General features: G+C 34.5%; 1 protein-coding gene across 1 annotated transcript in view; it reads right to left on the bottom strand.

Moving 5' to 3' along the window:
• Window positions 1–14,330, bottom strand: part of LOC108735957 (protein amalgam-like) — a 356,717-nt gene extending 342,387 nt beyond the window's left edge. The window contains exon 1 of the mRNA XM_018468200.1: window positions 13,927–14,330. Coding sequence (XP_018323702.1) covers window positions 13,927–13,969 — 43 coding nt within the window. The 5' untranslated portion in view covers window positions 13,970–14,330. The remainder of the gene's footprint in view (window positions 1–13,926) is intronic.
• Window positions 14,331–15,898: the final 1,568 nt, after the last annotated feature.

Below are 15,898 nucleotides of genomic sequence, written 5' to 3'. Positions count from 1 at the left end.
TCTTGAGATAAGAAATTTTCGAGTATTTATAGGATAGGGTTGTTAGTAATTTTGATAGAATGTTCTAGAAGGAAAAGTAGTGAGAGAGAGGGTGAAGACACTAGTTTCTAGGAATACACAGAATTAGATAGTACAGAATTCAAGAGAAAGCAATTAAGGGTAAAACCAGATATTAGTATGGGAGTGCATGCAGGTATGGTTGAAGTTGGATTTCCAGGTAAAAGTGATTGAAAGAACAATAGAGTTTAGACTGAAAGGAAATATTACTTGAAATGAAATATTAATTGAAATGAAATAAAATTAGAAAAAATATTTACACACAGAAAAAACAAAAAGAGTTATTTCGCCACACTATTCTCATTTTTTGACCTTATTGACTCACCCTTTTTTGCATAACCTCATCTTGACAAAAAACAATAAATTGATAATAGTTTTATGCCTGAAAAGCTCGTCTCACATCTGAAGGTTGTCAATATAAGCGGATGCAACCATGATAGGCTTCTCAACGACTGCAATCTATAAAGTCATTCAAATTTGAAATTTAAATCAGTTTTAGAGAGGATAGATTCTTAACATATATCGATCAAATTCTCATACTGTGTGTACAATTTCATTTATTTTTTGGTTTATCACATGTTTTATTTTATAGGCATGCGGCACCCCCTTATTAAACAGGTATCGAATAATTGCGCGAGTGGTGAGAAAGTTGGGTGTTAACGCTTGACCAGAGCACATATACTTATTTCGTTACATTATTGAATAAAGTTTGTTATATTCCACATATTAATTATTAGTTTAATAAGCGTTTCATATCTCTTTAGGTAATCATCAAATATCCCATATCATTATTATATCATATATCATTATTAACAAGAAATATCGAGATTTAAACTTAACTAGAAAATGTAATATTTACTTCTTGTATTTTTTTTGCCGTTGTAAAACGAAGCCAAACTTTGTGCACTTGGTGCTATAAAACTAGCATCGTACTTGAAACTTTTCTGAGAAGTGTCCTAAATGGCGCTTTCTCTAGCGTCCCTATAAAAGGGAGCAGGTACCAAATTTCGAGGAGTTCCAATTCTAATTCTGTTCTTATAACATACCCAACTTTTCTACGTCTTTTCCATTTTTTATTTTAAGTTAAGGGTTAAGTATAAATTAAGTTAAGTGTAAGTAATAAGAAATAAAGTTGTTCTCAAAAAGTGTGTACTGGTTACTTGCTTGGAAGTGAGCGTGTACAGCCCAATTTAAGAACGCGACGTAGTCGCGGGACACAACAGTATGTATTTAGTACAACCATCAGGTTAATGATAAAATAATACTGATTTACCTTACATTGGATGATCTAGAAGAACACCCACTACAATCTAATTGGTAATGTCAAACATTCCCTCCAGGTGTAGTGCAAATCTGGAGGGCAGAGCAAAAGGCCATTGTTGCGGCTTCAATTAATATTTGTACATATATATTCAATTTTGTTAGTGTTTATAATTTTTGTAAATATTCAATTTTGTTCGTATTTTTAGATAGTCAACACTTTGTATTTTAGAAAATACCACAAATGGCGTTGTGAGCGCCATCTGTAGTACGATGCTACATTTGAGGATTACGTATGCTCCAACAAGGTCCATTTAAAAGTATGGATATCTACTTGCTGAAACGAATCCCGGCGTAGCTCACCTCAACGTGATAGGCACGTTACCATAATCGAACAAAATAATTCGAAGTGGTCTGTATTCTGTCGAAACTGCCAGACGCGGATCGCGATTTCGATCTTTTTGGATCTCATCAGCGCGTCGCAGGCAGCTCCGACAGAACACAGACCAACCTTTACCTGCTGTCTTAACAGCGCGTTTTAGAAAATACCACAAATGGCGTGGTGAGCGCCATCTGTAGTACGATGCTACATTTGAGGATTACGTATGCTCCAACAAGGTCCATTTAAAAGTATGGATATCTACTTGCTGAAACGAATCCCGGCGTAGCTCACCTCAACGTGATAGGCACGTTACCATAATCGAACAAAATAATTCGACGTGGTCTGTATTCTGTCGAAACTGCCAGACGTGGATCGTGATTTCGATCTTTTTGGATCTCATCAGCACGTCGCAGGCAGCTCCGATAGAACACAGACCAACCATTACCTGCTGTCTTAACAGCGCTGTCTTTCAGCAAGTAGATATCCATACTTTTAAATGGACCTTGTTGGAGCATACGTAATCCTCAAATGTAGCATCGTACTACAGATGGTGCTCACAACGCCATTTGTGGTATTTTCTAAAACGCGCTGTTAAGACATCAGGTAAAGGTTGGTCTGTGTTCTGTCGGAGCTGCCTGCGACGTGTTGATGAGATCCAAAAAGATCGAAATCACGATCCACGTCTGGCAGTTTCGACAGAATACAGACCACTTCGAATTATTTTGTTCGACTTTGTATTTTCTTCTAGTTCTATTCAATTTTAAGGTATTTTTTGTGTAGGTATAGATAAATATTAGTTTCTTAGAATAGGTAATGCAGTAATTTTAACGAAGCGATCCGACCAGGTAGGTCTCACAATATCAGTAATCAAGTTCGTAGCTACGTCATCACTTCGGAATGTACCGAAGATACCGGAGGGGTGCGTAGCGACGGCGAAGGGGTAATTTTGCATGATAGGCGTTACCTATTTTGTGCAGACTTTATTTTAGCAACGAAAAGGCAAATTTTTGACATTCAAGATTCTACATTCAAATCAATTCAACATTCAAATTCAGCATTCAAGATTCAATATTCAAAACTCTACATTCAATCAAATCGACATTCAAGATTCTACATTCCATATTCGACATTCAAATCAATTCAGCATTCGAAATTCAACATTCAAGCTTCTACATTCAATCAATTCACATTCAACAACAATTCAATATCAACCAACAATCTTCAATATATAAGCAAATAGTTAGTAAGTTGTACATAGTGTTCATATTGTACAAAATAAAAACCAAACAAGCAAAAAGGTGATTTATTCTTCAACAACAAAATCCGATAGTGTATATACTGTAGGTACAGTATTTTTTTTTTGGGGTTTGTGGATTCCTCCTAGAATGAAACTGGTACATATTATCACTGGTAATTGCTTTTTGAGATTATACACATAGCTGTACCATTTTAAAACAAGCAATGTTAGAATTAAAAATGAATATTATTTTGTATATTTATGATTGCCTTTATAAATGTGTCCTTTCTAAATCATAAAACTTTATGGATTTTGTTTGCCAAGGCTAAAACAGTACCCATCTTGTGTGTCTCTATTTTCGGATATAATCAAAAGTTGCCATTTCTGAAAAGAAATATCTGCCAGACTTTTTAAAAAATAAATTTACGTGCCTACGTTATTTTGACAAGTAAAAATATTCATCGATACATAACCAGCCTGTACATTTAAGACAAAACAGGATGTGGAAATTCCAGTGATAAATGAAAAGAAATTAAAACGTTTTTCATAAAAAGTATGAATTCATACTTAATAAAATAAATTAAAGCAAACACTTGGATGGCTTCACAAAATTAATAGCACACTCTAGGTATATTCTGCCATACTTTATGAGTGGATAGTGGTTAGAGAAATAAAGATGAAACGGACGAGACGTAGACAGGAAAGAAGTGAAAAATTATTTGTGGAAAACCTTGGACCTGGGCAAGCAGACCCGGAAGCATTTAAGTATTACTGCAAATAATTTGGCACTTGTAGCAGCATTAGTTGGTCAGTTTCAATTTAGGAAATTACTATACAGGGTGTAACAGAAATAAGTACTGAGCTTTGGAGGGTGTAAACTGGATGCAATAAACAATCGCACAGTGAGTTCAGCAGTGTTAAAGGCAAATTTCTTTTAAGAAAATCACAAGAATTTAAAATCCGAAGCCGGCCCTGTGCGTGAATTGAAAATATAGGTGTCTACAGAATAGTGTCGTGCAGCAGCATGGGCGTAGATCAGAGCTGGGCAAACTCGGCTCTTTTAACTCCCGAGTGCTCCTCAAGTATAGCCAAGGAGCTCCTCATTGATCCTGCGAGTGCGAGTTGGATGATTATTTCTTTTTCTTATCCCTTCCATTTCGTAGGTGAGTCCCCTCTTCCATAGCCAAACCCAATAGTACTGCGCACGTAGTAACGAATATTTTCGTAGGTATTATTTAAGTTGCGAGAGAGGCTTCGCTCGTCTACTGGATGATGAAGCGGCTTGATATGGGAGTGGAAGGGAGAAAAAAAAAGAGAAAGCAATATGGGTCATTACTGCTTATTCTCTTGTACTCAAGGGTATTAGTGAAGGGTATTAAGTGACTCAAACTAACCTCAGGTAGCGGCCCCTACGAAGTTAAAGTTTGCTCAGCACTGACGTAGATTAGGAATTTAAGATAAACATAAACAATTTGGTAATGTTTAGGCGCCCGATAACAATATGTTAAATAAGAAAATTTGTTCACCGCTGATAACACGCAGAATTACTAAGTTACACCTCAACGTGTATTAAAAGCACAAAAGACATAAAAAGCGTCGGTTACGTATGCATTGGTCGGTAAATATCATCTCATGATTGTAGTTTTATTAAGGCAAATTTAACACCACTACTGAAGTATTCCTAAGGCGCATTAACTTTTTTTGAGGGTGGTTGTAAGTAAAATTATCAAAAAATTTCGCATCACACATTTACCTATTGAAAAAAGTTCTTAAAATCGCGAATGATGTACTTATCTAATACGGTATGCGAATTTGCATCGCGCCAATAGTGATTATTGTGAAAATTCAAAATTCCATCCCGCGTATGTAAACAACACCCCATGAAACAAATTAGGCTATGCGTCACTTTGTTTTTCCTAACTAGCGGCACAAATCCACGCGTGGCTGAAAATAAGTTTCAAGCAATATGATAATGCTGCAACCATTTTTTAAAATTTGTCACACTGTTACATCAAAGGAGTCAACGTTTCCTGCTATTTCGCGTATATTATTTTGGGGATTATTTTCCTTGAAATCAAGGATTTCGTCCCTAAAGCTGCGATATGGTTCAAAACCGTAAATAAGTATAATATTTTATTGTAACAACAACTGTTAAGCTGACTTACACTAATAATGATCGATGTCGTATTGCTGAATTAGTTTATTGAACTGCACATGGATTGTCTCATACAAGGTTTAAACGTTAAAGGAACAAAGGCTACTAGAGGTTGGCTGTTAACATAAACACCCAGAATCACACTTAATCTAATCTAACAAATAACAATACATGAGCAAAAACTACAAAACAAATATTACACGATGCTGGTAATTACCAGCTGATTGAGTGCGGCGTTGCGTGTTCCTAAACCAAGGCCGGAATTAAACTTACCTCGAAAACGGTGATTTCTCGAACATATGAACCTTAACTGAACTACTTAATTTTTATGTTTTATAGTGCTCTATCGCCTCCTGCAAGCTCGGCACTTATTTTTGTTCCACCCTGTATAGGCAACTGACCTTTGTCAGTCATTTGACATTAATGTTCTGAAACTTTACCTCATACTTATTATGATTATAAAGTTACGGTAGAAGAAGACAACACGAACAAACTGAGTATTGTTGTGGTTAAGTCCATCCTTTTATTTACCTCTTTTTTTTTGTGAAGCCCGAAAACCATGAGAAGAAGGGGTTTCCATTCCTGACATTGTAGCGTGCATGACGCTAACAAATAAAGATGCAGACTCCAGTCTGTTTGCACACATACCGTATGTCTACCAACTGTATACTGTACGGAGTGTTCCCAGAGGACCCCCTCCCTATTGATTAACGATATTGGTCATCCTGCTGTGATGTATTTGGGGAAGTATACTCGACGTCCTGAGCGGGTTATTCTTGTTGGTTGTGCGGCGTCGTTGTTGGAGGCTACAGGCGCAGGAAAAGATTGTGGGTGTTATCCTTCTGACATGATATATGCTGGTTTAAGTCAGTGGTTAAACACAGTTTTCTCCTTATTGGACAATTAAGCGGTGAATGTGTGGTCGTTCCTGCTGATAACTTTGAAGGGGCCGTCATAAGAGAATTGTAGCTGGTTTTGAGGACTATCGTGTCGAATTAAGATGTACTCTGCTGTTTGGAGATCTTTGTAGATGAATGTCTTCTTTTCCCCATGTCGTGTTGCAGATACAGACTGTAGTAGTTGGAAGTGTTGGCAAAGCTGTTCTATAAAGGTTGATGGGCAGCGATTGATCTGTGGGTTTGGTGGAGATAGGAATTCTCCAGGTAGACGTAATGATTTTCCATATACCATGTCATCGGCTGTTGCTTTCAGATCTTCCTGAATATATATATATGCTTGTTCAGCATACTCAACTGCACAACACTAAAATTACTCATGCTATAACATTCCGGGCAAGATTTCGGTACTGGTTCAACATTCTGGTGGTTTTGCTATTGGTCTGATTTATGCAAATTGACAAATCGCGTATAACGCCTAAAGTACCTTAAACACTAAATGGTTCGCCCAGCAAATCGCTCTACTAAATCCTGATTTCTTAAGCAGTCCATTAAGTATTTAACGTCCTTCGGTATGGCATTAACTTGCGATGATTCCGCAGCATTAAGATACTTTTATTCTGATGATGGATAATAAGGCGAAATGTTGGTAAGTATATAGATGTTTAATTTAATTTATTTTATTGAAAATTCTCCACTAAGAGCTAATGGAGCTTTTGATTTCTTATAAATGATTCATATTTTTTGTAAAGTTCAGTTCTAAAAAAAATAAATAAATATACATTATGATCATTTCTTTAAGGAATGAAAACAAAACGGAGTGAATAAAATTAAGAAACAAAAGTTTCGATAATTCATAATGGATTCATTATAGTAACTAATTAATTCAGTTTAGGTGTTTAAAGTAAACCATCATTGTCTTTAGTTTAAAAATAGTAACTAATAAAAAATAAAGGAATTCATCAATAAAAAATTCGTTTGTAAAACTTTTTCCATTTTTTTCTATTGTTATCTCATAGGTATTTTGATTTAAATTTTTTGGAGGTAACTGCCGTTGGAAACTTTACTGTTGTAAAAACTTCACTCAATTAAACTACACAGAAGTCAACGGACATTCTTGTTACTTACAAATGGAACTCGTATTGTAACAAAAACGATGTGATTTTTAATAATACAAAAAACCTTTTTAACTATTATTTATGTGTCTAGAAGAGTACCAAGTACAATATTATTCTATAGCATATAGGCGATTATGACTGTACAATTGAATGATAAGCTGCTTCGTTTAAATATGTGCCCTACTCTAATGTCTCCATAAATCGACGATGTTTAAATTCAGCTTAAGCACCACTTAATAACCACTTAAATCGTTTTACTAGTAACATCTTAAATGTTATGTGCCTAGAATGATTCTTTGCCATGGTTTTCTCATCATCATAAGGTCGTCAGTTCTAAGGCTGGTTGTACACGCTTCTACACTCTTTCCTATCCTAAGCTAAACTTCGCATTTCACTAAAATTACCCCGCATCCTTAACTATTTGTGAACAGTAATCTAATCTTATTGACTTTTATAGCGCTCTCTATTCTCCTATTCTTTCTAATACCTCTTCATTTGTAACCTTCTCTATCCACGACATCCACATCATTAGCCTGTAATTCCACATTTCGAATGTTTCTAACTTTTTTTTCCGCCGCGCCCACCGTCCACGTTTCCCATCCGTACAGAACCGTGCTCCAAACAAACCTTTAAGGTAGTTGTTCCATGAAAAGCGTTTTCTTAGGATTCTTTTGAAATTTTTACAGAATATTATTTAGGTTATTCTTCACCTATATGTGCAGACTGAAATTATTGGACAATATAGTTTCAAAGATATTTAATTTCAAAGTTCGCGTTTTTGCGGCTCTTATACATTGCACTATACAGGATACCGGCGAGGCTAACTAGAAATACAATGTTAACTTGGAATCCCTTCTTACAAATGTTTTAAAAAACTACAGAAAGATTAAACAATGTCTAATAACTTCTTTGAAAAAAGTTTGATTAATTATTACAACACAGTTTCTGAGATATTACAAGGGATACACGAATGAAAAGCGGTACGGGATTGGCTGGGAATAGTGCAGCAACAGCAAAAAGTTTTAGGCTTAGGTATCACGGCTACTAACTGACTGTACGATACACTCTAGCATAAACTTTTTACTAGTAATGTCGTGAAACAACTTCCTTAACAATCTTATTCGGACTTCTAAATTAACCGTTCGCGAACATAGAACTGACTGCTATTTTTAAAGGCGACTCTATCCTACACTACCCTTCTTCTACTTTTTCACCTCCTATCTTTATGTTTACTCTTTCCCTACTTATTATTCCCTTACATACCAGTAGTATTGTTTTACTTTTATTTATTTTCACACAATACTGTTTTGTCAATACCGCTTTCATTTTATTTAAGGCTACTTCTAATGGTTTTCTAGTCAGATAAAAGATAAGTGATATCAATTATGAATCTTTTTAAGACGGTAGTCCGGTCAAACTTTTATTTGCAGTGAAATGATAATTAATAAGTTTCATATTTACTAATCAATACGTAAAACCTTTTCGTTGATAACAGTGTAGAATACGGATGAGTTAAAATTTAAATTTCATTTAAAAAGTAACAGTTTTCATTATTCTAAGTAATAAATTTTCACTATAAGTAATTAATTTTCACTGTAAACTTGACGGCAGTTTTCGATAGTATGAAAAATTTACTTTTCGACTTTATCTTTTTATACACATTTTTATACTTTACGGGTCTTTTTAATAAACATAATGCTGATGCACAAAGACATTTTCTATTGATGATTATAATGGAGATGGACTGAGTACAACTTTTACCAACTAACTGAGTACCTAGTATTATTAGGTTTTATGTTTGCTAAACCAAGTACTCTGCTTAATTACCCGGTTCAGTTCATACGAGTTCATTCGAGGGGTAGACAAGTCATAAAATAAGATATAGTGTGTTTTTATGTGCACCTGAAACCACTGTATATAACAAACGATAATTTTTCGACGGGGATAATCGTATATGAAAAAAAGAAACGCAATGTTGTCAAAACCAGCAGAATGCATAGAATTTTTACGTCATAATTTTCCTGGTTGAATTTAAAATATCAACTGATTTACCTTTTTTTATGCACCGCTTCATTTTTAAAATTAATAAGTGATCATTATTCTAATAAATATACAATATGTTCAATTAAGTCAGCACCATATGGGAACCTTCATTATTGTTGATTTTATAAAAAAAAGTTACTCTAATAAAATTTCCGCTTGGCCTAAAACCCAAAATGAAATTATATATCATTTTCTTTGCAGTTGTATATGGGGTTTTGTGCGGGTGCGAAACATGGACGCTGGGCCCTGCGGAAAGGAATAGGTCAGAAGCGTTCAAAATGTAGTGTTACAGGCGAATGATGAGGATATCGTGGATAGAGAAGGTTAGAAATGAAGAGATACTAGAAAGAATAAGAGAACAGAGGACTCTACGGAAGTTGATAAGAAATAGGCAAGATAAGTTGGTAGGACACCTTCTCAGGCATGAAGGTCTACTCAGAGATATATTAGAGGCAGAAAAGGCAGTTACGAGAGGTAGAGGTAGGGGTAGATTAGATTACCGTTCCCAAATAATTAAGGATATGGGTTGTTCTAGTTTTAGGGAAATGCGAAGATTAGCTCAGGATAGAAAGGAGTGGAGGTACCTGTCCAACCAGTCTGACGACCTTGTGATTATGATGATATGAGGTTTGTTGAAAAATATAAATTTTGCTCAAAACTAAAGTATATACCTTTATCTTTTACAATTTCGACAATCGTTATTAAAGAAAGTTGATCTTAATTGGAAACTACTGTCAGATATCTATCCACATGTCATTAAAAATCAGATTTTATTATTTTTACAAACTCCTCTGTAAAGATAAATAATTTGTCTACAAATCGACATTTAATCTAGGATGTACCTACTGACACACAAATGAATTTGTTGCCATCCATAAATTACGTCACACGAATTTCATGATTTTTTGACCCCTTCCCCGTCCTTGTCACAGCTGGTCACATTCATGAGACTCCCCCATTCCTAGTGTGACGTCACATATTTTGCAATTTTTACATCCACAAATTATTGAATTAAAACAGCAGTTCCGAAATTAGTTTTATTTCTATTTAAATTATTTAATAAAATTAATTTTCAAGAAATTAACAAAAAAAAACGATTACACGAAATTTAGGTCCCTCCCATCCCCTTGTCACGCGATGTCACACTTCGTCGACCCCCTCCCGCCCCCTTAATGTCTGACGTAATTTATGGATGGGCCCCCAGCTAGAATTCATAAAATACAAAAATTCTGTTAAGCTCTGTTAACCTCTAAGAAGAAAAACCAAATAGTGTTGATTGTAGGAGATAATTATAAAACTCATCGAGAAGCAACAGTTATTTTTAACAGGAGACTTCCGAACAGAAACATCCAACATTCGTCAGTTACGGGAATTATAAATAAATTTAAGATTTCTGGAAGTGTTTAATAATTTTAATAAAAAACGCCGGAAACGGGTTACAGATGATAACATAGAATTACAAGTGATGCTACCTGTTGTACAAAATCCAAAAACGTCATTGCGAAAGAGAGTAAAGTTTCCGTAACACAGCTTTTTCTAAAATGTAACTTTTTCTGGTTGAAAATGGCTTAAAATGACGTAATCATTAAAAAAATTACATGAAATAATAAGGGAGAAGGTGTTTTGAGTACTTTTTATTGAAAATAATCATTTTCAGATTACAGTTCACAGTTAACAGTTCATTTTGGCAGTTGCCGTTAACGTTTAAACTCCTGTAGTACTGCTTTTAGTTGGAAAAGGTCAATTTATAAGAAACTTAGAAGACAAAAATAGGGGGAAGGTGTTTTAAATAATTTTCTTTCTAAATAAATATTTTAAAGGTATATATAACCTATGCGAATTTCATAGTCACTTATCATAGATAACAGTCGCTAGTCAGCCGTTTCCGACTTCGCCGCTACAGTTTAAGTTGCATTCGTTTAAAAAATAATATCCGCCAAACGATTGTTTATACAATATAAATAGACATAACTTACCGTAACCAACAAAAACTAACTTAACTTAGGTTAGGTTAAGGTATGCAACACTGTCCCCGTTTCCCTATTTTATATACATACATGATGCCTGTACCTTCCTCGAATGGGAACAATTTGTATCTATTTATGAGCTGAGATCACTTTCTAAGTGAATGCAACTTGAACTGTAGAGGCGAAGTAAGAAACGGCTGAGTAGTGACTGTTAACTATGATAAGTGACTATGAAATTCGCATAGGTTATATAACTATAAAATATTTATTTATAAAGAAACTTGTTTAAAACACCTTAGACCTGTTTTTTTCTTTAGAGTTTCTTATAAACAGACCTTTTCCAACTAAAAGTAGTGCTACAGGAGTTTAACCGTAAACGACAACTCTGGAAGTGTTTATTTTCAATAAAAACTACTAAAACCACGACTATTTCATATAATGTTTTCATGATTAGGTAAATTTTAGTCATTTGCAACCAGAAAAAGTTACATTTTCGAAAACGGCGTGATACGGAAGTTTTACCTGAAAAATAATGTAAGTAGGTAGAGGTACATTGGTAAATATATTTTAAAAAAATAAGCATCATCTATATAAACCACACTTCGTTCATATATTAAAAGAAACTGATTATGATAACGGTTTGAATTTGAACGATTCAATTTTATTATGACATATAATTTTTTTGATGAGGCGACATTCTCTTCAAATGGAACTGTCAATACACAAAATTGTCGGTGGTAGAGTAATAGCAATCCCCATTTTACCGTCAAGACGCGTGGCCAATATTGACAAGACAAGACATGTATTGCGGTGTCTATAAGAATAGAATAGGACAGTCCACGAATGCCGAACGCTAAAGACAAACTGTTCTTGCAAGTCCGTCGACGAGTATGGTTCCAACAAGGAAATACCTTTGCAACCATTTTCAATGATAAATTAATACATAGATATTCCAACATTTTTTGGTCGGCCAAATATCTACACTTAACATTAACATCTCTGGATTATTTCTTATGAGGCTACTTAAAACAAAGAGTTCACCACCAAGGACCTCATCAAGATATTGATCATTTTGAAAAGATCATTTCTGAAACATGCCAGGAAATTATTTCAAATTTGATAAAGGATGTATTACGAATGAACAAACTAATCAATCTTTTGAAAGAGATGGTGAACATACCTAATATTAAGGCTTAAATTAATTAAAGCAAAATTTGTTATCTTTTGTTTAAATTTTCATTTGTAAAATGAATTAATATGATATGCACGCTTTAATTATTCAAATACAAAAGCAAATGGTTTCATAATTTACCAATGGGGAGAAATTACAATTTATTTTTACCCAAAAGTTATCCAAGATCGTTTTTCATTGTAGATGGATAATATTGAATATCTGACCGTAGTTTTCAATAAGAGATCAACTTTTCTTAATAACGGTTGTGGATATTGTAAAAATAAATGTACTTTAACACGTTTTTGCTCAAATCGAGTACACGACTGAAAAAAATTGATATCAGATTATTTTATTTTGGATTTTTGGCTCTACGGATCCTTTTATTAAGAATATCTTTGTTTTCTCTATATCTGCTATATTATTATGTACGGCTTTATCGAAACATTATACAAATATTTAACTTATACATAACTTTTATCTCCTCGTCCCTGCTGCGAAACTTGCTAACTTAGCACACGCTCTTACGTTTCATCATATCCTACTTGTCTTTAACTAAACCCTTTACCGTCCCATTTTCTTTTCTGTAACATCTGTGCCTGGGTAATCAAACTTTTATCTACATTTATTATTTTTTAATATCATATATAGTTAGAGGATAGAGAAGATTAGAAATGAAGAGGTATTAGAAGGAATAAGAGAACAGAGGACACTATGAAAGTTAATTAGAAATAGGCTAGATAGGTTGGTAGGGGCTGGTTAGAGACATATTAGAAGCAAAAATAGGAGTTAAAATGGGTAGAGGCAGACCTAGATCAGATTACTGTTCACAAATAGTTAAGGATGTGGGCTGTTCTAGTTTTGGGGAAATGCGAAGATTAGCTCAGGATAAGAAAGAGTGGAGGTGCGTATGCAACCAGTCTTAGAACTGACGACCTTATGATGATGATAATGATGTAGTTAGAGTCATATTAAAAGCGAAAAACAGAAGTTAAAGAGGAGTAGAGGTAGACCTAAATTAGATTAATATTGCAAATAGTTAAGGATATGGTTTGTTCTAGTTTTAGGAAATTGAGAAGATTAGTTCAGGATAGAAAAATGCGGAGGTGCGTGTCCAACCAGTCTTTGGACTGACGCTGATAATAATGAATCTCATATATGCCTTTCCTCCAAGGCCCTCCTCTAATATATATCTTAATGATTCTTTCTTTACACGTTTTTTTATATTTTGTATCTGCTTTGCTATTAAAATACTTTTTTAATAGCAAGGCAGTACTCGTCACTTGAACCGAATTTTTAGAACGAGTACGAGTACGAAAAGATTTCGAATACACTAAGTAGAGTGTAGTAAAAAGAGTATTTCTCCTGCGCGTCTCTAATTATAAATATTTATTACAGAAATAAATATCCGTATATGTTACAACAACAACAACAATGAATCACTGCATGTTTTACAAGCATTGGTAACAAAAATAATTATTATTTTATATTTCTTACAACGAACTGACCAAATTACGTATCGTAAGTGCATCAGATATCTTGTAATAAAATATTTACTTAAAGTAACCAACCATTTTTATACTTTTAGTTATTTTAGAATTTGTAAACACAATTGAATTTTGCAACTGAAACTGACATACCTTTCATTCCCACGAGAATAAAAAGAATTTTTTGCAGACCCATCGTGGTTTGTCAAGAAAACTTTTAAAGATGATCAATTTTGAGTAATCGAGATTTTCACAATAACAGAAGAAAATAGATGTTCGTCACACCACAATTTCTTTTATAAGCAAATGCACCATATATTTTGTTATTTTTATATCAATAATGTACAATATGAATCGAAGTTTATTTAAAGTTTTAAAGTTTCACGATTGTTCACGTCAAAAAGTTTATAGGTAACTAAATTGAAAATATTTTCCAAAGCCACTTTTATGTGATAATAAAATTACAGCATGGAAATCGAACTGTTAAAATGTAAAAAACCAGATTCAAAAGTTACGCGGTTCGCGTCGCGCTGTGGACGAAGACTCCCTTCGATTCGGTTAAATCAGAACAAGAGACGGGGAAACACTGATGCATTTAGCCGAAAACAACCTCTGTCGCGCGCAAAGTTAGATGCCAAGTAGATATCAACAGTTTGTACAAGCGCACTCGGGGTGCGCAATCTATTGTTATTCGGTTTAGTTCGGCTGAGTTGGTGTCGAACTGATACAAAAAACTACCCCTCTAAAATGACGAATAAACATTAAGGATCGTTGTTTCTTAAAAACATTCTATTTTATTTATTAAATCATACTCCGCACAACACCTTTATAGAAAATCGGCTTCGGTCAAACCTGTTGAAATTAGAATATAATCACTTTCTGATCAAACGTTCTTACGGATCCAAGGTTAAAAAATAGAAAGATTCTGAACTACAAATCAAAATAACACAAAACTTTCAGCCTATGGATATTCCACTGATTTGAGTATCTACTCTTATAAATCTACTAGCGACCCGCCCCAGCTTCGCACGGGTGCAATGCTGATACTAAATATATATTTTTTTTGTTTAGATTATTCTCGAGGAGGGGAAATCTTCAAAAAACACCCCCTGAACATAGTAAATATACTACAGAATGTCTTTATATACAACATTCACAGCTTTTTTGTCATTAGACTATACAAACCGGCCGGTACTACCGCAACCGNACTTTTATAAAAATGTTTCACCAAGTGCCAAGCGAGTCTACAATTTCAAATATTTTTTTTTTGTTTAGATTTTTCTCGAGGAGGGGAAATCTTCAAAAGACACCCCCTGAACATACTAAATATACTACAGAATGTTTATATACAACATTCACAGCTTTTTTGTGAGACAATAGAAACCGGCCTCCCGGCTGGTACCGCCACAACCGCTACGTCCCTGCATTTTAAATCTGTAACATCAATATACAAATATTCAATTAAATTACATGCTGTAAAGGGCCATATTGTTCTATATTAAATGCAGAATGTATTTAAGGTACTTAATTAGATAAAAATGAATGCTTTTGCTTAAAATCGCTTCATAAATAAGCCATTATTTCTCATAAAAAGTAAAGGATAAAAAATGGTTATTGTGGCTTATCCCTAAGAGGAAAAAACTTAAAACTTCTGGGTGTTTCATTCCCACCAGCCAGTTATGCTGGTGGGCGGGCAGTCCCTCCGGACTATGCCGGAAGGTAGGGCGGAAGGCCCTCTTCAGCCTGCTTTCAGGAATCTTGGGAATGGGTGGGTGGTGGTTCGGGTGAGATGAACGAAATGAAGACAGAAGAGAGTGAAAGATTATCTGTGGAATATTACTGCCTCAGCATTTGCTTAAGTGATCCAAGGAAACCACAGAAGAACTTGGACCAAGGTAGACGGACCCGGAATCGAACCAGCGTCCTCCCGAATGCTAAGCAATGGTCTAAACCTCTAGGTCATGCCGTTCGGTATTCAACATTTGTACATATCTAGACCCTAGAGCACCATAATCGATTGAATATTTCACCATTAGGTAGACTAAAAGTCATTCATTACTTCAATTCGTAGCTCATAAACTTTTAATTTTTTGACCACGTGCCTCTTGATCAGAACGTCACAAAG

This window comes from Agrilus planipennis, unplaced genomic scaffold (assembly GCF_000699045.2).
Source record: "Agrilus planipennis isolate EAB-ADULT unplaced genomic scaffold, Apla_2.0 scaffold60, whole genome shotgun sequence".
Taxonomy (NCBI): domain Eukaryota; kingdom Metazoa; phylum Arthropoda; class Insecta; order Coleoptera; family Buprestidae; genus Agrilus; species Agrilus planipennis.
The sequence above is the reverse complement of the archived record's forward strand: the minus strand, read 5'-3'. Positions and strand labels throughout refer to the sequence as shown.